The 22,595-nt window shown below is 32.6% G+C and overlaps 1 protein-coding gene across 5 annotated transcripts in view; it reads left to right on the top strand.

The window, feature by feature from the left end:
- Positions 1–22,595, top strand: part of LOC108689879 (probable phosphoserine aminotransferase) — a 160,112-nt gene that overhangs the window by 65,645 nt on the left and 71,872 nt on the right. For all 5 annotated transcript variants that reach the window (XM_018196831.1, XM_018196833.1, XM_018196834.1 and 2 more), the window contains 3 exons: positions 18,284–18,396; positions 18,493–18,654; positions 19,014–19,108. In XM_018196831.1, the coding sequence (XP_018052320.1) occupies positions 18,284–18,396; positions 18,493–18,654; positions 19,014–19,108 (370 nt within the window). The remainder of the gene's footprint in view (positions 1–18,283; positions 18,397–18,492; positions 18,655–19,013; positions 19,109–22,595) is intronic.

The following is a 22,595-nucleotide window of genomic DNA, read 5'->3' as shown; positions in this document are numbered from 1 at the left end:
AATTCCCATGTTCATTACATTAAAAAAATCTGTAACTTACAAGGAAAAGAATTCAACTGTCTCTCTCCGATTTTAATGAGCAGTATGTTATTCTTCAGACAAAAATAAGTGACACGTATTTTTTTTATACGCACTTTTAAAGAGTGCACTCCTTGGAAAAAAATGATTTTTCTCTTTTGTAGTGAATATCATTGAAAAACTCGATGTTTCTTTTTCGAAGCGAATGTCGCTGGAACTGTAAGAGATAGAAAAAAATTTTCAGAATGAAAATAGAATGGCGTATAATAAAACAAGCGGAAAGATATCGCGACGATCAGCATACGCTTTGTGTAATGCTGTAATTAATTACATCGCTTAACATATCTATAATTGTGTTAAAACATATTTAATCGTGCTAAATAACGTGATTTATAATGATAAGAAAAAATAGTACAGCCGCCAGGCTGTACTAGGCAACGAAGCGCTACTTTCCTCTCCCTGCGCGCTGCCGCTGCCGCCGCTTGAGTGTGGGCTGTTCTACGAATTCGCGGCTTAATCGCATATTGGCTTAGAGATTTCCTTTTCTAATTCGAAAACTACTGCGAGTATTTCAAAATAGTATAAGAATTTTTTGTTCCCTTTGATCCATTCTCCGCCCCCAAGCTCCGACCCATCTTAAGAGACACCCTGTATCTACACACACACACACACACACACACACACACACACACACACACACACACACACACACACACACACACACATTTGTGTACAATTCACAGGTTTCGAAAAATTATAGATAACTATAATCATTTTATATTAATTCTTTATACTTTTTATGAGCAATTAAACTAAATAGTTTTCTCGTTGATTATTCAGATACATTTTTTGCTCCTCAACAAAGATTAGATGGAAAAAAAAATTAAAAAACAACGCAGTTGCTACTATATTTGATTTCTTTTGTAAAAAAAAAAACGTATAATAAGCTATCAATTAAAAACAATGAAAGTCTACATGCAGAATGTGAAATAAATTTAAAAATGCTACAATGAAAAATCGTAATGTATTTGTATGACACTAAACATTTTTTTTGAGATAACTATGAATACTTTCGAGTCTTTGTTGTTTGTTGAAGTTAATGCCGCTTATAATGTGTCAGATAATAATATTTCTAATAATCAATTGATTAACAATAGCCTAGATGTGGAACATAAAGTAAGCATTAAGTATTAAACAGTAATATATAGTATATGTAACAGTAATATATATAGAAAATAATGACATACAGAAAATTATGACATTATATGATTTATTTTTCAGATAATTATTTTTAAATTTTCATGTGTGACTTGTACAAATTTAAAGAAAAGTGAATGTATAGAAAGAGAAGTTATTAAAAACAATATTTAAAAATTGTAAATATAAGAAAGAAAATGAAAACTCTCTCTCAGAGAAAAATAGTACAAATGTTACAAACTAAGATTAAAAACGATAAGTTCAAATTAGCTTTAAGAACAATTTTTAACGATTAAATCGAAACTTTAATGACAAAGAAACAGTGTCGAAATTGGTCTCATAAAACTATGCTACGTGTTCTACAAATAAAATTTGTGGTCGTAATGATTATGATGCACTTATTCAACAAGGATACTCGTTCCTAATAAGCTTATGGACGCTACAACGAAAATTGGAAGATTTAAAATTTGAACTTGGAATTTCAGATCAAATGTTCCAATTTTTATTATATAAGAAATCTCTTTGAAAATGAAACTAATTTGAAATATGGCTTGATATTGAAATGGTAATTAAATCCTAAGAATTAACCTTTGCTTACAGACGTAAAGATCTTGCAACTTCTCAACAGGATCATTAGTAGGAAATATCACATTTCTCTAAAACAGGTAGAGCAATAAAAGCTCTCGTGCTTGTTGGTACACATAATAAGTGGAAAGATGTGATAGGATAATTTCACTGGTAACAGTTGCAATTGTAAAATTTTAATGATATTATCTTTCAGATAATTATCAAAAAATGAGGTTTTATGTTAATTTTATCATTTAGACATGGGTTCTGGGATTATAGATGTGGGATTATAATGTGGGATTATAGAGATTATTAGGGATAAGTGCGGATAGATTTAATGAAATAAACAACTCTATTACACATCTATTTGATAATAATCGATTGTTATATATAATTACCGACTCACCACATATTTTGAAAAATCTAAAACAAGTGTTAGTTAATAATGGAATAATCATTGTCTTTAATGATGTTGTTATAAAATAGAATTTGCAATAAAATTAAATTAAAAACATACGAGAGCAAATCAATAAGTTTTTAGAAAAACATAGTAAAACATATTTTTTTTGATCGATTCATTTTTATTTCTCAACATAGTCTCCTTTTAGCTCGATCTAACTCTCGAACTTTTTCAAGTCGTCCGAATAATATGATTTGTCTAATCCTTTAAAATAAGCCTCTGTTTCGGCGATGAGCTGCTCTCTGGTAATGAATCTCTTTCCTCCGAATCATTTCTTCAAGTTTGGAAACAGGAAATAATCGCAGGGGGCTAAATCTGGAATATGCAGGATGGGAAAGCAATTCGTAGCGGAATTCGTTGAATTTGGTCATTTGGCACATGTGAACCCATGCATTGTCTTGATGGAAGAGCACTTTCTTCTTTGCCAAATGAAGATGTTTTTTCTTTAAAATGTTATTGAAATGATCTAATAAGGACGTAGTAATCGCCATTGATCGTTTGCTTCGATGGAAGGTAATCGATATGAATTATATTGCGTGCATCTCAAAAAAACTGTGGCCATCATCTTTCTTTTATTTGTAGCGAACGAAATTTTTGGCGTCTCTGCTTTCTTATACTAAAGCTCCTAACTCATTTCTACAGGCATAGTATTGTTCTTCGAAGTTTTCTGTAGGCTGCTGACTACTTATTTTAAACGGCTAAAATCTGAAACTCTTATATGCAGCACATACTGTGACGAATCGATTGCAGAAAGTGATAAACAATTTTTAATTTTGTTTCATATTAAATTGTAGCTGATAGCCAATGTTGTTGTCGATATTTTAATTATGGAGAAGGACTTTTCAATACGTAAGTGCAATTAAGAGAAACGAGTCGAGTAAAATTAATCACACTTCGTTGATAAAACAGGACACTCCAGCATCCCGTTTAATCCCATTAATTGGAAAATCGCTTATACCGAGTTGAATAAGATTCTGTCGGATTTTGTATAAGTTTAATAGATTTCAATTGCTTATACCGAGTTAAATAGGATTCTGTCAGATTTTGCATATAAATTTAATGGGTTTTAGTCGATAGTTTACTTTTATTGAATTTAATGGGATTTTATCGATTTCTTATGATAATCGTTTAATGGAAATCGTTTTAATCGGAAAATCGCTTATACTAAATTGAATAGGATTCTGCTGGATTTTGTATGTTATGGGTTCAATTGATTTTAATCACAGACTTCTATAAGACTGATAAAAATCTGCCTCCATGTTTGAAGATAGCGATTTTGAGTTCTCTCACTCACACATAAGTAGCAAACTAGGCAGTTCTAACTGTGGTCCTCTAATGGTGGCATAGGACATAGGACATATTCGTTGACGCAGGGGGGGGGGAGAGACGTGGGACCCTGGTGATTGCTGAAATTATTCCATGTTTTGGAAACATTTTTCTACAAAATTTCAGTTTAATTTCAGCGATTTTTAGCTGAAAAATTCATTTTCGACAAAGTTTCAGAATTTTTTAACAAAATTTTCAGACAAATTTCAGCAAGAATTTCAGAGAAATTTCAAAAAATTTTAGTTGGATTTCAGTGATTTTTCATGTTTATAATATATTAGTTGAAAAATTCACTTTCAGAAGTTTCAGCAAATTTTCAACAATTTCGCTGAAATGTTCCAAAATGTGAAATAATTTCATGAAACTTTTTCACCAGGAGGGAGGAGGTACTCGTAGGCGTCGGAAAAGAGAGGGGATAGCAGTCTTAAGGTTGGTATTGGTATTTATATAAACACCGATATCATTGATACGTCATGTTATAACGTCACGTATCATTGGAGGTCCTCTCTCTTGGAATCTCATTCCATTGAGGTGAAAACTCCAAGTATTCATGAAAATACCGCCAAATCGAAATGGAGTGAAATTTCACTTTTCGAACGAGTGAAATTTCTCACTCTTCATTTGGATTTATTTTTCAAAAAAGATTTATTTTTCTCAAAAAGAGTGACACAATTCACTCTAATGGAGTGAAGATTTTAATATTCTACTGGAATGAGAATTCGGTATGTTATGAGCCAGTGCTGAAACTTACTTGCAATTTTTGGCCGATTTTCTTGGGTCCCGCATCTTACCTCATCAAACTGCGCGCAGTATAAATGCTGATCGGCATATAGACTGCAGATTGATGAAGTAAAGGAGTGAATTCTACATCGAAACAATAGTGCAATTTTAGTAAAATATTGAATGCTATAATAGCATTATCTTCAATTTGAATCAAATGGTCATCAGCCACTATGTAATAAATTCCTGTTCTTCTTGGAACAACTAAAAATGGTTGAATATTTCTACTTCCTTTTCGCAGGCGCGACATATGATAAAAGATCATTAAATGTCTGAAAATAATGTAAAATAAAATAAATATAAAATAAATAAATGATTAAAGTAATATTAAATTTTCCTTATGTAGTTAGACACATTGTAAAAGAATAATTAATAAAAAAATATAAATCGTGACTTGTGATTAATATATGCATTTATGAATTAACAATGATTAATTGATGAGTTTTTTTATAAATTAAGTAATAACTAATATTATTTTTAAACATACGAAAAAAGTAGTTTTTTCTATTCTTATTTGTTATTTTATATATATAAGACTGTTTTGCTATTTTTGAAAATAATTTTCATAAAAATTTGAAAATATAAAACATAAAAAATTGAAGTTATTTCCAATGCTTAAATTGATATAAGTTATTTAATTTTTTTATCCAATCACAAAGAGTTTTAATGTTTTTAAATTTAAAAGTCAGAATGTCACTAAAATATTTTATTATTAAGCAATAATTTTGAAATTCTTTATATATTTCATCAATTCTTATCTCTATAATATATATAAATAATCACAGATTTATCAATATTTAAAATACTGGTTATATTAAATTATATAAGAATCACTTAAATTGTTGTTACTTACGTGAATAAATTGGAGCAAATTTAGACTTGGTATAACTTTTTTAGAACAATCATTTCCTTTTAGAACTTTATTTTGTTTTATCCTACAAAAAAAATATGCGTTTTATGCATTATATCATAATCTGTAATTTCTTTTATTTTAAACTTAAGAAAATTTAAGAATCTCCTTTTTAAAGTTTAAGGTAAAAGAAATTATAGATGTTTTTCTTTTTTTTTTATAATTCGGGACAGGCAACAATTCGAGTAGTAGAATCAAAACTTTTAGACTTTTTAAAAAATAAAAAAGTGAACAATAAATAACAGAATATAAATTAAAAGAGCAAAAATATTCAGTTTGTAGCAAAAAATTGAATAAAATCAATTTAATACTTGATCAAATTATTTATGATATATCGCTCTATGATATCGTCTATGATATAGATATTTTTTGTAGCCAAAGAAATAATTTTTATGAAAATTATGAATTATGTCAACTATTAGGTGTATAACTTTGCTTCCGCCGTTTTTTTTTCGAAATTCGAGGCTTTATTACAAAAATCTGATTATACATTTATGATTCAAAGTATTGTCCATCGCTGGCCACTACTTTCTCCCATCTTTCGGGTAGCGTACGAATCCCGCGTCGAAAAAACTGGTCATCTTTTGAGGCTATCCACGAATCGATTTAATTTTTTACTTCTTCATAAGACCGGAAGTGCTGGTCAGCCACGCCGTGTGCCATCGAAACAAGTGATAATCAGAGGGAGCAACGTCTGGAGAATACGGCGGGTGGGTAGGACTTCCATTTCAACGTTTCCAAGTATGTCTTGACCATTTTCGCAACATGGAGTCGAGCAGTGTCATGCTGCAAAATCACTTTATCGTGTCTCTCGTTGTATTGCGGCCGTTTGTCTTTCAATGCTCGGCTCAAATGCATCAATTGCGTTCGATACCGATCACCTGTGATTGTTTCAGTCGGTTTTAACAGTTCATAATACACTACGCCGAGCTGGTCCCACCAAATACAGAGCACGACCTTGGACGTCAAAATCACCGTTCTTGAAGCGTTGAAACCACTCATGCCACGTTCTTTCACTAATAGCGGCCTCACGATAAGTATTTGAGAGCATTCGATGAGCCTCAGCCGCAGATTTCTTCATATTGAAGCAAAAAATTAAAACTTTCCGCAAATGACGAGAATTTGGTTCGTAAACTGACATTTTTTTCAATCGAGAATAACTTTATGATGCAGACACAAATCGACTAATGTTTCTATGGGGTTATGTTGACAGATGCCCAAGTATATTGTATGACTTCTATGACCTATTTATTTCGACCACCACTTACCGCTAAAGCCATCTATAGGAAAACGGCGGAAGCAAAATTGTACACCTAATATATCAAACAAAAAAATTTTATTTCATGTTAAAAATGTTATTGAAATTTTTAATTTCATGTTAATTTTTTGATAAAAATTTATTTCTTTCATTATTACATTTTAATGAATAACTGCACTTACTATCTTCAAAATCTTTGACAAATTCCAAGAAATGAGATTTTTGCTTCTTGACAGTATGGCAAAATTCGTGGTGCATAAAACGCAAAAGTTCCCAAAAATACGTCATTTTCTTGAAAGGTTGCAGAAAATTCTCTCGATATCCAATAAATAAATGATATTAAAAATATAGAGAAATATACAAAAAACGAAATGCATTGAAATATTCTCAAGTTCTCCATTGAAATTTTTGAATCTGGGATATTTTTAGTATTGCTGTTTCGTCATCGGTTTATCTGAGTTTTTGAATTCAATGATATGATTAGATCTTATTTCATCTATTAGTTTTAATGTGAGTTTCTTATTTGTATTATTAGGTATCTTCAATGCCAGTTCAGAAACCTACAAATTTATCAATAACTTGAAAATTATAAAAGTACCAATTACTGCATACAATAAAAAATTTACACCCAATATTAGACAAAAAGGTGCATTTTAATGTTTCCATTACTAAGTAAAAAGTAAAAAAATTATTAATAATTAAGACATTACAATTTAAAAAATCTGACTGTTTAAATATAGAAAACATTATGACTCAAAAAATAAGAAAAGAGCAAATAAATATATCCTACAATTTTTTTAAATTCATTGTTACTCATTTTTAAGAACAAGTAAATGTTAAGCAAAATTCCAGCTACGATAAATAATTTGTAAATCTTATATTTATCTTCAATTTGAAATTTTCTTCACCTTATAGGATATTTTCGTTTTTTGTTAATTTTTTTAACTTTATTTTGTTTTCCATTGGCGCATTTGCTCTTCTTTTTTCATTGAGCGATAATTTGTGCCGGAGAAATTTGAATCGAAAAATGAATCCAGTGTTTGTTCTTCGGTCCTAAAAATGCTCCTATGAATAAATAAATAAGTAATTTTCATACATGAATACCATATATGATTTCAACAATGTAGTATATAATCACCAGTTGTCAGCATTGAATGCAGTTTGAGAAAAGTCAAAATAATATCTGTAGCTAATTGTTTTTTAATTTGTGATGTTGGATATCTACACAACAGATAATTTTGCTGCATCAGATCAATATAGAGAATTATGTAAAGATGTACATTATGATGATAAGGATTATTATGAAGTTATGACATTTCAGAAACTGCCACTTTTATAAGTTTTTGTCTATTACTTGGTTTAACCATATCAAAATCTAGAATGCTAAGAAGCGAGTGCTCTTATATATTTTTTTCATCGCACTTTTTGATCCAATCTCTCATCCATTAAAGTTGGAGCCATCTAAAGTACATAAAATAAAATTGCATTTATAAAAAATGAAAATATTGAACTATATTTTAATAATTCTTATTTTAAATTTTCACTGGTATGTAATTTTTTGAGTATGCAGCTCTGTCAAACTATTTTCATCTTGAAGAATTACGTTGTTTATGTTATGAAAACAATTATTGTGTATATTTGAAATAGAATTTAAATCTTGAACTTCTATATTTTCATAATTTGCTGATATTACGATGGATCAAGTAAGATGTTATAATTCTTAGAAAATAAATAAATTTTAAAAAATTATGTATTATAGAATATATAATTTTTAGGTATTAAAAATCAGTAAAGTATAAAAGTAAGTTAGTAAAAAAAAGTATAAAGATATTAAGATAAAGTCCAATGAAAAAAACAAAATGTGAAATAATAGTTTGAAATTTGAAATAATTGTTTGAGTTACATATTATTGAGTTTATCAGTTATCAATTGCAGTTATCAACTGGATCTTTCCTTGATCCAATTTTAATATTTAATCTTCTTAAGTCACCTTCTGTAAAATCAATGAAAAATTTTGTAGTGATTTCTTCACCTGTAACATATTAATTCTTCATAGACATAATAATTTTTTGAGAGAACGATTGAAATTTCAATCCAACATTTCTCTTAATCAATTTTTAATTTCTAAGGAATAATGTTAAACACTTGACTTATAAATAACTATTGGATGATGTTGAAAAATGTAATAATCAAAAGTGTATAATTCTAATTTTTACCGCAATTTTTGAGACTGTAAGAATATATCAACACGCTAAAGGAAAACTTATGTTGTTATTGAAATATTTTTAAACTTTATTAAGTTTTGCTGTAGCAATGGACTCCAAAGTTTTTCCCTTCTTGATGTGTTGACAATTTATGGTTTAAATAATATATATTTTTATGGTAAAAATGAGAAATTACATGAAATATATTAAAATTGTGGTGCAATGGACGAAATTTGAAAACTGTTGGACTGTTTTCTGATTAGTCAAAAAAAAATACTTACTAATTAAAATCATAGAACATTTTTATAAAACAAAACGCAAAATTATATACAATTTATTACTAAAACATGATTCCAATTCAAATGTTGTAATAAAAAATTATAGATTTTACGCATCAATGAAAATGAAAAATATGCACAGAAATTATAAAAGTATATATTTGAGAACTATGTAGCTTGATTTATAATCCATTCAAAAGGAAAATGGTTTCAGATCATACAAGTCACTTGCATTTACTAATTTGAAACAAGAATTCGGACCAACGCAATAAGCATTTAATTCTTCAGCTAATCATAAAGAAGACTATATCTCACATCATATGTATATATATATATATATATATATATATATGTTGTGCGCGCGCGCGTGTGTGTGTGTGTGTGTGTGTGTGTGTAAAATCATAATGAACTCGAATATTTCATTCTGCCGCGTATTTCATGAATTACAATATATGTACATTAACGCATTACCTAGAGAGAGAGAGAGAGAGAGAGAGAGAGAGAGAGAGAGAGCAAACCAATAAGTTCCAATATCTATTGGCTGGGTTTGCAGATGTCGAGGTTCATCTTTGGCATGAATCACTCTCCATCCATCTGTAGAATCATTAGATGCCAGGATACAAAATTTAATGCCTTGTTCTTAATTCCAATTAAGCGCAGTCTCTACTTCAACCTCCTAGTCGCTTAGTTGTCTGTATTTAAGCGTGGTTTAAACCTCTTTTTCTTCTTCTTGATTGGGCCGGCAGTCAGACAGGACCATTGAGGACTTCGTCAATAGATATAAAGTGTTTTAGATGGAACGTATATAAGTTTAGTATGTATTTGATTGGGGGCTATTTCCCTCCGTCCAGACGCCTGCTATCATCCAGCGGTAGTTACGCGCCACAGGAGGAGAGAGAAATTTAAAAGAAGAGTTCGCTAGCTTTCATAAAAGCTAAGAGAAGCCTGCATAACTTGGGGGAAAGGAAAGAGAAGATATCTTCAAGAGAGTTAGAATATTTATATTAATTTGTTACGTAAATAAGAACGAAGGTGAAGAGCTTTGTGACTGTAGAAGTCGCATTCAAAAATGACATAATTGATACTTTGCTTTATTATTCCACAAAGACAAGAAGGGGAGTTGATCATTAATTCTATATAAGTTTAAATTGTAGTGATTAGATCTCAGATGATTAATCACAACAATTTTCTCTCTGCTGAGGGAGGTTTCCTCAAACATGTTTTCTTAGAGACGGGTGGATAACGCTCGAATATGTATATATTTTAGTAGAAGCCATTGTTTTGAGATAGTTATTAAATTGTAGCGCAGCCTTCCTGGATTCATAGAAGAGCTTCATGTGGAACACGAAAATTAGAAGAAGAGCCTTTGGTTGCAGTTTCCTTGGCAATAGAGTCAGCAGTTTCATTTCCCAGGATATTAGAGTGAGAAGAAATCCAAAAAAAAGTTATGGAGATGTGGTCCTTAGCTGCACTCAGAGCCTGTTTGATGTAATAAATTATGTAATTGCGCTGGCAGATGGCGTCGAGGGTGCTCTTGGAGTCGCTGAAAATGATTATGCGATTATGGTTGTAGTCTCGACCAAGTAGAGTAGCTTAGACTTGATCGCCCAGAGTTCAGCAGAGAAGATGGACGTTTCAGCAGGAAATTTATGAGCGATGTTGATGTTTAAATTGGGAGAAAAGTCCCGCATCGTCAGAATAGTCGGTTCCTTGGAACCGTCCGTATAAAAAGTAACTGCGTTTTGTCTGTAATCAAAAGACTTATGAAGAAATTGGGCAGCAATAAATCCCTGTGGGTCTTCTTTCTCACAACCAAGCATGGCGCTAATGTAGGTGACAATGGCGCTCTTATAGGATAAAACTTCCAAATCATGCCAGAAGGCTTACTGCCGGGTAAGATGAGCGATGAATGAATTTTTCTGAGTGTCTGCTTGTGATATATGTCTTAAATAGATTGGAGCTTTGAATGGCGTCAATCTTCCGGTTCATGCGGGAAGCAATAAGCTCCATTTGTATTAGGGCTGAGTAAGATGGAACTATATTTACAAGCCATAGATTTGTAACTGTATCATGAGATGGCGAGGTTAAATCTAAGATGAAGAGGAAGTATTTTCGTTTCATATAGTATGGTGTTAATGGGAGTGGAGATACGATATCCCATAGCCTTTCTGATGGCTTTATATTGAATTCGGAGAAGCTTAATGAAATCAGGAGATTTAGTGTTCCAAAAATTGATCGCCGTATTTGATCGAGCTCCCAAGAGTGGAGTGGCAAATAGTGAGTAATAGGCCAGGATGAGGACCCCATGAAACTCCCGATGAAATCATTAATATTGATGATGTTTTTGCCTTTTTCCGTGAGGTATTTAAGATGTAGTTTGCCGTTTAGTTTGTAGTCCAGTATGATTGACAAGAAAGCGGTGAGTTCACCCTAGAGACTTCCTGATTGTTGATGTGTAAAGAGGAAGTAGGAGAAATGTTCTTGTTCAGACTAAAAATAATTCACTTGAATTTTGTGGGGAAGATATCCAAATCTGTGCTTCTCAGATATGCGTAAATATTTTTAAGTGAGTGTTGAACAAATTTGATAGCATCATTGACATTTCGTTGCGAAAGTAGAGGACAGCATCATCAGCATATTGTAGTAAATTGGCATTGTATCTGTGAGGCCCGTGTTCTTGAGATATTAAATAGAAGGTTGATATTAAATATAGATTAGAGTCCTGTGGTATGCCTTTGAATGAATCAAAAGGGGCCTACCAACGTATCATTAACCACGAAACTTAAGCGTCGTCTACCAATAAAATTTTAGATAAATGTAAGTTGGATTTCCTAATAATTTCCTGATGTAAGTTGGAATACTTATATCAAGAAAATCTTAATTAAATAAAGAAGGAATTAATTAATATATGCGGATCAACATTATCGAAGGCGCCCGCGATGTCAATGAAAATTGTCATAGTAGGAGAATGGTTCAAAAAACCAGATTTAACATTGGTGGTAAGCGTGGCCAAATTATCCGTGCAAGATCTAAATGACCTAAATCCAGATTAAGTGAGAATGAGACGAGATTCGATATATCATACAAGTATATTATCTAAAGTATATTAAACGTTCCATAAGTTTAGCGAAACAGGAGATTAATGAAATAGGTCTAACTGACGAGATACCTGGTTTAAGAATGAAGACGACAAGGGAATCAGACCACGAGCCAGGAAAGACACCGAGAGTGAAGATATCATTGAAAATTCCCAGGAGAGAGTCTAAGTATTCTCAGGAGAGAATGAGTAATCAATTTAGTCGAGTTCAGGAGAAGAGGATTTCTAGACGGAAGATGAGGCCCTTATGAGATCGGGTGAAAGAGACATTGAGTCGGAAAAAAATATTCGGATTCCAGGCATCCTCCTGCAGCATGTCTTCTATAGACTTTGTAAAATTGGGGAAGGAGACCATAGTTTAAAGATCGCGTCATTAAAACTTTGCTGAAATTTCAGATCGTTATCGGAGACTGTGTTTGTTACATTTGAAACTTGATAAGGGACCAGACTTGTGCGGATGGAGTGTGGCCACTGAAACCATTCATCAGGTTACGCCAGCTAGAGCGTTTGTTACGAATTAAAGTTTGAGAGCATTCTCTGCGGGAGATTTTGAAAAGGGAGTAAATTTCCGAAGAAGGATGTTTGAGGAATTCTTTGAGGATATTTCGTTGATCGACGGCTTGGGAACACGCGTTGTTCCATCTGGCGAGAGGATCAGGCCGTCTTGAATAAACCTGACTGCGCAGAAGCCTTTTGTTAACCGGGACAAAATTTCTAGCAGATTCCAAAATGAACGAGAAAAATTTATTATAACAGGCTGGGAGAAGCGTCCGTAAACGAAAGGACGTCTGAAGCATTAGACTTAAGGTATAAATAGAGATTATCTAGGTCATATAGTTTTAGAGAGAGTTTGTAGTAGAGAGAGTTGTAAATTTAAGTGAGTACTGAGGTGAAAATTGAAATTCTATAATAACCAGACGATGATCATTGCCATAAGTGTCTGTTTTAATTGAAATTTTGAAATAAGAAGAATAAAAGAGGAGATGCAATGACAAGATCAATATTAATAGCAGAGTGGGATGAGGAGTGAACTAGGAAAGAAGTTTTGAGAATAATTAAGTCGTGATCCTCTATAGCTTTGAGAAGTTTGGCACCTGAAGTGTTGGTACATCCTCAATCGTGATAGTGAGCATTGAGGTCTCCAACAGTAAGGAATAGCTTAAATTTTTGAAATTGATTTATAAGATCTGAATAAAAAGACGAGGAAGTGTTTTGAGTGTCTGTAGATATTAACAATAATAATGGGATCCTTAGGAAAAAGAAGTTTGATGACAACGAATTCTACAGACGGGTGGGAAAGAGAAGGAAAATTAATTGTTTAAAAATTAAGGTTTTTTTTATTAGGTTACAGACGCCTCTATCTTCAGGTTGAGAAATATCTAATTTAATAGCTATGAAGCCTCGAATGTTAAAGTTGTCGAGTTTGAGCAGAGAAATTTCTGTAAACAATTGATGTCAAAATTGTGGGAAATGAATTGGAGAGAGGTTAGATTGCATCTAGCCCCCCCTTCTGCAATTTCATTGTAACAGTTTAAGGTCTTTAGAAAGGTTCCTAGAGTCGCTGCGGGGGTGTTAGAGTAAGGAGATTTCGAAGTTATCGGAGAGGGGAAACGTAAGAAAGTTTCTAAGGGTGATCTAGTTCTGAAAATTGTCTTCTTGGACAGGCGTGGTAAGAAGAGAAGTTATCAGAGCAATGACGAACATTGTAATTAAAATTTGAAGGCATATCGGAATGATGATTGTCGGAGGCATAGGAGGCGGCTGAGGGGTTCGAGATGAGTGAGAGGAGATAGTGCTAATAATTTTAGCTGCGTCGTTCGTTTGCAAAAAATTAATGTTGTAATGAGTTCAGTAATTAAGTTAAGAATATTATTAAAGAAGGAAGAGGTGAAAAAATTCGTCGAGGGGAAGAGTTGCTAGAAGAAGAGGAAGTGTTCTAGAGGGATAGGTCCTCGCAATTCTCCATTGCTGGAGAATTGCGAGGACCTATCGTTAAGCTCCCAAAGAGCGCTTCAATATTAAAGAAGAAAATATATGTTTGGTAAATTGTGTGGAGGAACGTTTGTTCAAAGAATTATTATGTAAGTTTGAATTGCTTAGGGGACGGGGAGGGGAGGATTCGCTTGGGAGTTAACGGCATCGACGTAAGATCTGAAAGAATTAAGCGATATATTATTTTGCAATCAGTTGTAGGGATTGTAAAATTCAAAATTAGCGAGGAGATTCCAAATTACCTAGGTGACTTTGTTCTCGAAGAGAGGGGAAATTACCTGAGTTAAGGCTGCAATTCGAGTTAGAAGTTAATGCTATTGTTGACAATTTTCTTAGCGTCAAAGGAATGTTAGTCAAAGGAATGTTTTCAGAGTCGCCAGGTCAATAATGCGTTCATGATTAAGAATGAGAGGACATGTTTTAAAGATTGCACTATGGTTACCCTGACAGTGCACTTATTAGGCTCTCCTTAGAGTGGACAAGATTCATTTTCAGCGTGTTTTTTGCCGCAGTTGAGACATCTAAGTTCTGGCTGTGTGTCCGACACGATAACAAGAGAAGCAGATTTTAAGCCTGGGAAATATATGGGCGGATCTCGTGTCTGGTTTTAAAAATAAAGACTTCCTTTGGAAGAAGGTCTGATTTGCAAATTTGATGCGCAAGATTAGGTTAGAAGGGATATATCCAGATTTACCATCTCGGTTGATTCTACAGTTAAATCTCTGAATGTTGAGAATTTTATAACGAGGAACTTCGATGTTAGAGCGAATGACTTCGATATCAATTTCAACTGAACATCTTGAATAATCCCTGTCTTGAGAACTTCATATGCAGGAATGAAAACATGAAGATTATGTTGAGCGAAGCTGAGGTTTCTGTAATTCTGGCAGCGTTGGCGGACATTGCCTCGATGAGAATTTTTCTTTTTAATCTCAGCAATGCCGGGAATGTGTGCTTTGGCAATGATGCTACTAATCAAAGTAGCATACTAATCAAAGTAGGGTGGATGAAGCTATCTTGATTAGTAGAATACATAAAATAAACTACATAAAGATCATTATCTTGAGATCAGTCAAAGGACCGAGACAACTTTAGATTGAGAAGCGTTTATCAAGTTTGTAATGTCTATACAGAGCGTTGGCAGATGATTGAGTAGATGGCTTCGATTGTACAGATAGATTAGAGGTATCTGACAATTTCTTTGGTGGTGTAGCGCTCGAGGTTTCATTGCAGTCCACCGGACCGATTAGACACAGCTTGCTTTCTAGTATTTATAACTTCTGAAATTTGCATTTCTGAAGACTCTGTGAGTGATTGAGATAGAAGTTTCTTATTGAAAGCAAGAGATGACGAATAGCAATAGCGTCTCTTGAGGCACATGTGGTTGGAAGGGAAATACCCGTTTCTTGAATGAGATTTTTTAAGAGTTCTTGTTCTGAAATACCAGGAGAGTTGAAATCGTTGGAATTCATAGTATTAGGAGAGTTGAGTTGAAAGTGAAAGAAGGGGGGAGAGAGAGAAAAGGAAGTGTTAGAACGATTAATGAACGATGTCATGACCTCCGTCTGAGGCCTCGTGTGCGAGGGAAAAATATAAGCCCAGAGAGTCCAATAAACCACGCGATGGATCAAATAAGAAAAAAAATAAAAAGAAAAGAAAAAGGAAAGAATGATTGCTTTCAGTAATAAGCGCTCGATAAAACAAATTCGTAAGTTATGTTACTCTCGAAAGACATCCGAACCGCATGGCCTATAACACTCTGGTTCAAACCTCGACTGATTTCTTCTTTTCTTCTCTTCCTGTTCTCAATCTTTATTCCGACCTCTCATCCGTCTTTGTATTCTCTTTCCTCTGTCACAGATCTCTATCCACTATTCTTTCTCTCGCTATCCACGATTCTTCACAAGATTCTGTATTTGTTAAAATCGATCGTGTTTAAACAATATTTTCTTTACATGATTTGTAATCTTTATCATAAATTTTATTACCGTGGATCAGGCGATTCTGAGTTTCTATGTTTTTGCTTATTTTTTCAATATTGCTGGGAAGGTTTCTATTAATGTGATTAATAACACGTTCTTTAAATATTGTCACGCTCGCTGATTGGTGACTGAGTTTTTATTTACCCTAACTGATTACTTTGTCGAACATTCATGAAACAAAAAAATTGTGGAATTCACTGGACGTAACAATATATATATATTGTATAATATAATTCTTCTAACTTTTCCTACATATAAAAGGTAAAAATATGGAAAAATCAAAATAATTTTGTGATTATTTTACACTTTATTCTACCATAGACTTATATTGATATGAAATTTAGAATATCTCGTAAAATATTAATTTTTTAACAATCTTAATATTTTTATGCATAGAATAATCAAATAAATAAATGTAAAAACACACGTCTTAAAAAAATATAGTTAAATATTGCAAAATGCGTAATTTTTTTAATAAGTGACTATGTGTCTTTTTTATATTAATTATATTGATTCATCTCATTTTTCTGTGCATAAAAATATTAAGGTACAATGATAAAAAAATGAATCGAGATATTTTATATTTTATTCAACATGTGACAGAATAAGTATAAAATAATTCGGAAATTATTTGGCTTTTTCAATATTTCTATCTCAATATTTTTATATGAATAAATTAAAGAAAATATGTTACATATAGGTGTATAACTTTGCTTCCGCCGTTTTTTTCCGAAATTCGAGGCTTTATTGTAAAAAACTGGTTATACATTTATGATTCAAAGTATTGTCGCCACTACTTTCTCCCATCTTTCGGGTAGCGTACGAATCCCGCGTCGAAAAAAATGGTCATCTTTTGAGGCTATCCAGGAATCGATCCAATTTTTTACTTTTTCATAAGACCGGAAGTACTGGTCAGCCAGGCCGTGTGCCATTGATCGAAACAAGTGATAGTCAGAGGGAACAACGTCTGGAGAATACGGCGGGTGGGTAGGACTTCCCATTTCAACGTTTCCAAGTATGTTTTGACCACTTTCGCAACATGGGGTCGAGCATTGTCATGCTGCAAAATCACTTTATCGTGTATTGCGGCCATTTGTCTTTCAATGCTCGGCTCAAACGCATCAATTGCGTTCGATACCGATCGCCTGTGATTGTTTCAGTCGGTTTTAACAGTTCATAATACGCTACGCCGAGCTGGTCCCACCAAATACAGAGCATGACCTTGGAGCCGTGAATATTCGGTTTGGTCGTCGACGTGGAAGCATGGCCGGGAACTCCCCATGATTTTCTGCGCTTGGGATTATCGTAATGAACCCATTTTTCGTCCCGAGTCACAATGCGATGCAGAAATCCCTTCCGTCTTTGCCTTTCAAGTAGCTATTCACAAGCAAACAAACGCCGTTCAACATCTCTCGGCTTCAATTCGTACGACACCCAATTTCCTTGCTTCTGAATCATTCCCATGGCTTTGAGGCGTTTTGAAATGGCTTGTTGAGTCACTCCCAATGATGTGCCAATTCTTCTTGATTTTGACACGAGTGCTTGCTCAAGTATTGTCTCCAATTCTGCATCTTCGAAAATCTTCTCTCTTCCACCGTTATGCCGGTCTTCGACGTCAAAATCACCGTTCTTGAAGCGTTGAAATCACTCACGACACATTCTTTCACTAATAGCGGCCTCACCATAAGTATTTGAGAGCATTCGATGAGCCTCAGCCACAGATTTCTTCATATTGAAGCAAAAAATTAAAACCTCCCGCAAATGACGAGAATTTGATTCGTAAACTGACATTTTCAATCGAGAATAACTTTATGATGCAGACACAAATCGACTAATGTTTCTATGGGGTTATGTTGACAGATGCCCAAGTTTATTGTATGACGTCTATGATCTATTTATTTCGACCACCACTTACCGCTAAAGTCATCTGTAGGGAAACGGCGGAAGCAAAGTTGTACACCTAATAAAATAAATTATAATTCCATTTTTAAGAAATAATAATAATTTTTATGTGATCTTAAAGTATTAAGATTTTTCGAAAACTGATTTTATCATTATTTGCGCTCCTCTAAGCCACACGATTTTTTTTTTAAATGTTTTTTCGTATTTTATATATTTTTCGAGACTGTTTAAAACAAAATGAGATTGTATATCCTATTTATAAATACTTCTCGTAAATTATTAATTTTTACATACGGTTTTTGTTCTTTAAAGCAATATTCCTGACAACTATAAAATCCTGTTCATGCAAGGGGGCGGTACTGCCATTTTTGCAGCTATTCCTCTTAATATTATGAATACAGGAACTGCGGATTATTTAGTAACTGGTGAGATCGTAATTTTTATATTTTTAATAAAATAGGATAAAAAAATTAAATAAGATAAGATTAAAAAATTTCGTAATTTAAATTGCATTTATTTAGGCTCATGGTCTGCAAAAGCGGCAAAAGAAGCAACGAAATATGGAAAAGTGAACATGGTTTTGTCTAATATGACAAAATACACAGAAATTCCGCATCCTTCCACATGGAACTTAAACGCGAATGCATCATATGTTTATTATTGCGCTAATGAAACTATCCATGGTAAACAAAAACATTTTGAATTGTTTTATTGTATTGTTTTAATCTTGCTTACAAAAATAAAAAAAAACGAGATGTAAGTCGAGTGTAAGAGAAAAGTAGAAGTGAAACTTTTAGAAAGCATAAATTGATGGAAAATAAAAGAAGTGTTTTACTGAGCTGTGTTTTAGAAATGAAAGCCTCTTAGGTTTTTTTTTTCGTTTCACTGTTACAATTTACGTTTTTAGAGGATTCATTGTATGTCCATTGTATTTTTTGTCATTTTATCTTTATGTCATTTTATCTTCGACTTACATTCCGATCTTTATTTTTGTTAAGAATTATGTACGGATATATGTGTTCTAAAATATATATGTTTCCAGGAATTGAATTTAATTTTATCCCGGAAATAAATGGCATACCACTTGTTGCTGATATGTCATCTAATATACTTACGAAACCTTTTGAGGTATCTAAAGTAAGTATCCAAGTTAAATATGAATATCTTCAAATATATTGAATTATATTGTGTTTGATGAAATTTCGTTTACTTACATTATGTAGTACGCATTACGTTTCACTCTCGTCAATGATAATAAGAAATTTTGAAATTGCTCGCCGGAATTTGCTCGTCGGAGCCAAAGTTTGAGAAAAGCGTGAGGCACTAAATCGTTTTACTAAATCGTTTAAAGAATGTCTTTATTTACAGAACTTTCTATATTGACAATAGTTGTTAGGAAATCTATCTGCCGCCAGATGAATTGCGCGGATCGCAGTGCACGAATGCGTAAAGGCTGTATTATAGACTCTGCAGACCCGACTGCAGTATCCGATTCGGGTTAATCGATCATATTTGTTGATATTTGCCGACAATTGCCACTGACTGACTGAACTATATAGAAAAGTAAAATTAAAACGTAAGATTATCGCAAATCTCGGACGAATTGTGTCGCAATATAATATCTATGTTGAAAATCGAAACATAATACTGGCTAAGTTTCAGATATTCTGGCTGATAGATTCGCAGAATTAAGGTCTTTCTCGAACTACATTTATTAATAATATTTCCGAATCGTAATAGTTCCAAGTTGTTTCTTTTTTAATGCCATCTTTCCCAACTGTTTCTTACGGATATTTACGAACTATTTTTTCTTATCTTATATATATAATCGCTAAATTGTTTTACAAAAAGTATCTTTATTCAGAAATATGATTCCCTATATATGACAATTGTTATTGTAGGAAGAAAATTTATCTGCTATCAAGCGTTGAATGATTAAATCTTGTATTTCTATACTGATTCTGATTCTGATTGTAATTCTGAGTCGCTGACGACATTGACTCGAAAAATAAACTCAAATCTAAACGCGAGTTGACTCAGTCTCATTAGGATTGGTGATCTACTGAGGATCAGTTAGAATCGAGTCGATCTGCAGAGTCAGTGGTCTTGCATAGATTTAAGTGTGTATGACGACTACGCATAAACGACTAGAGATATGTGTAAAGTTATGTATGGATCGTTAATATACAAGAGGTTTTGCACGGTATAAGCTGATCGCGATTGTGAATGAGCCGCAAATATGTACAGATGGATGCAAACAGAGCCCAGATCGTGAATATATTTTGACGATTACAAGCAGGTTGTATACAAGCTGATTGCGAATATATATTCATCTGCAAAAAAAGTGGTACACTGAAAATTTAGGAAATATTTATCAAATTTCAAATGATCATAACTTCGTAAATAATAAAGGCAAAAATATATTTTAAAATGCAAAATGAAGTTTGCAGTGTCCACTTTAAGGATATTTGAGAATTGTACTAGGCCAATTTTTTCGAAGTGGCAAAGTGAGAAGAAAAAATTGCAAAATTGATAATCAAAGGTTTGAGATTGCGACGATACATGGCCTGAATTAGACGTCACAAGCTAATAGAATAAAATGAACATGAAAGTATAGAATTTTATATTTAAAATGCTTTTTTACGGAATAAAATTGGTTTGATATAACCATTTTTTGCTGAGTTATACCAATTTATGGTACCGCTGTCATTAGCTCAAGTTATGGTCTCTTCTCGCAATATGTGATCAAGCATTATTTCGCATAAACAAGAAATTCTATCTGATGAGGGATATGTACGGAACATATCGAATGAGTATGTCTTTCACGTATACATCTGCGTTCATATTGTTGTTAAAGAAGTGAGCATTTGCAGAAATTCTTGCCCAAATCATTACAGAGCCTTCATTACAGCTGTGCCTTTACTTAAAATATAATCTGCAAATCGTTCTTCTTTACTACGATAAACTTATTCTTGTCCATCTGGAGAATAGAGAGGAAAACAAGATTGTTAGAAAGAACTTTGGGCTAACCCCAGTTTATGTGAGTCTAGTCTCTATTGCAAAATTGAGTCTGGCTATGCGATGGCAATGTTGAAGCAAAGATACAGTCGCAGGTTTGCGCGAAAACAGATTTTGTTCCACTAATTTTTCTTCAAACGGTGTCAACGGATATATTGGTGTTGCGAAATTTAAATTATTTCGAATTTGGACAGCTATTCGATATCTGTCTCTTAGAGAATTTAGAAGAAAGAATTTAATGTAATTTGTTATCATTGTTGTTGAAATAGCGAGGATGTCCCGAATTAGGCCTCCTCTGAAAAGAATTTACGAAATAAGTATTGATACTGACGAATCAAGTGTCTCAGCTACATACCTTTAATTTCTGTCATTTTCACTTAAAGCAACAACACTTGAGCAGCTTTTTTTAGGATTTATCGTCGCTATGATATTAATAATTATTTCGACATGAAAAAATTAATCGTTCAAATTGAAGTCGCATGAAATAACGCGTCTCGAAAAAAAAAGATCAAGGAAGAATTAAAAAAATCGCAAAAGTGCTACTGCACTATCTGCATAGATGCCGAATCACAGACGTTTATAACACGTTATGATATAGAGAGAGGGATATATAGGAATAATCATCACTTGAGTTGTGGCGTTTGACCGGCACACAATGAGAATTTACTGTTCAAAAATCGCTATAGATCTTTATTCTTAACTGATCGAGACGAACTTTTTTTTAAATTAATTTTTTAAATTAATAAATGTGAAAGAAAACTGTGGAGTTGGATTTTTAAAAAATTTTTCCTTGAAATATGCAATATTAATAATTATCTGGACATTATTGTTAACTAGAAGTTGAATTATTTAAATTAAAGTTGTTAGAGAAAAGTCGTCGATATTGACATAAGTCTCCAAAAGCGACTCTCCCTCCTTATTTTTCAGAAATTAAGTATTGCACTTTATTAATAATAATAAAAAATTATCTGTTCAGCTAATTAAAAAAGCACAAACTCATAATTCGTATATTTGTGGCTTGTTTTTATACAAAATCAACTAAAAACGAATTTTACGAATGCGAAAATAAAAATTCTTACGATTTTCTTTTGCAAATTCCATAATTCAAATAATAGTGACTATATTATTGATAATATTATTCATTTTAAATGCTTGTAGTTTCCTAAATCAGTTTTATTTGTGTTATTTTTTCTTTTAATTTTTTCATAATGTGATTTTAAATTTAAAATTAGAGTGCAGCGTAAACCATCACACCTATCTGTAAAATAGACTAAGAACTGACTTAATAATGTGCTTAATAGTGTCAAATAGCTCTATTAGAGTTAAAGACAACCGTGTATATATGGAAAAACTATCGCGTTACATATTTGCATCTTGCAGACCTCAGCATAAAGTAAATATGCCCATAATTCAATAAAAATGTTTTATAATGAAGTGAAAAAATTCTGGAAAATCTTATATACGTTCATTTGTAGATATTTTATATAGATAATTCTTGTAAAAGGAAAAGAATAGGAATATAAAAGAATAGAATACGTAACATTACTGTTTACTGTGTTAGTTTTGGAGTCCATTTTATCAGACACTCATTTTTGTTTATCCAATG

Source organism: Atta colombica, unplaced genomic scaffold, assembly GCF_001594045.1.
Source record: "Atta colombica isolate Treedump-2 unplaced genomic scaffold, Acol1.0 scaffold28, whole genome shotgun sequence".
Classification (NCBI taxonomy): domain Eukaryota; kingdom Metazoa; phylum Arthropoda; class Insecta; order Hymenoptera; family Formicidae; genus Atta; species Atta colombica.
This window is presented reverse-complemented; position numbering and strand designations above follow the sequence as displayed.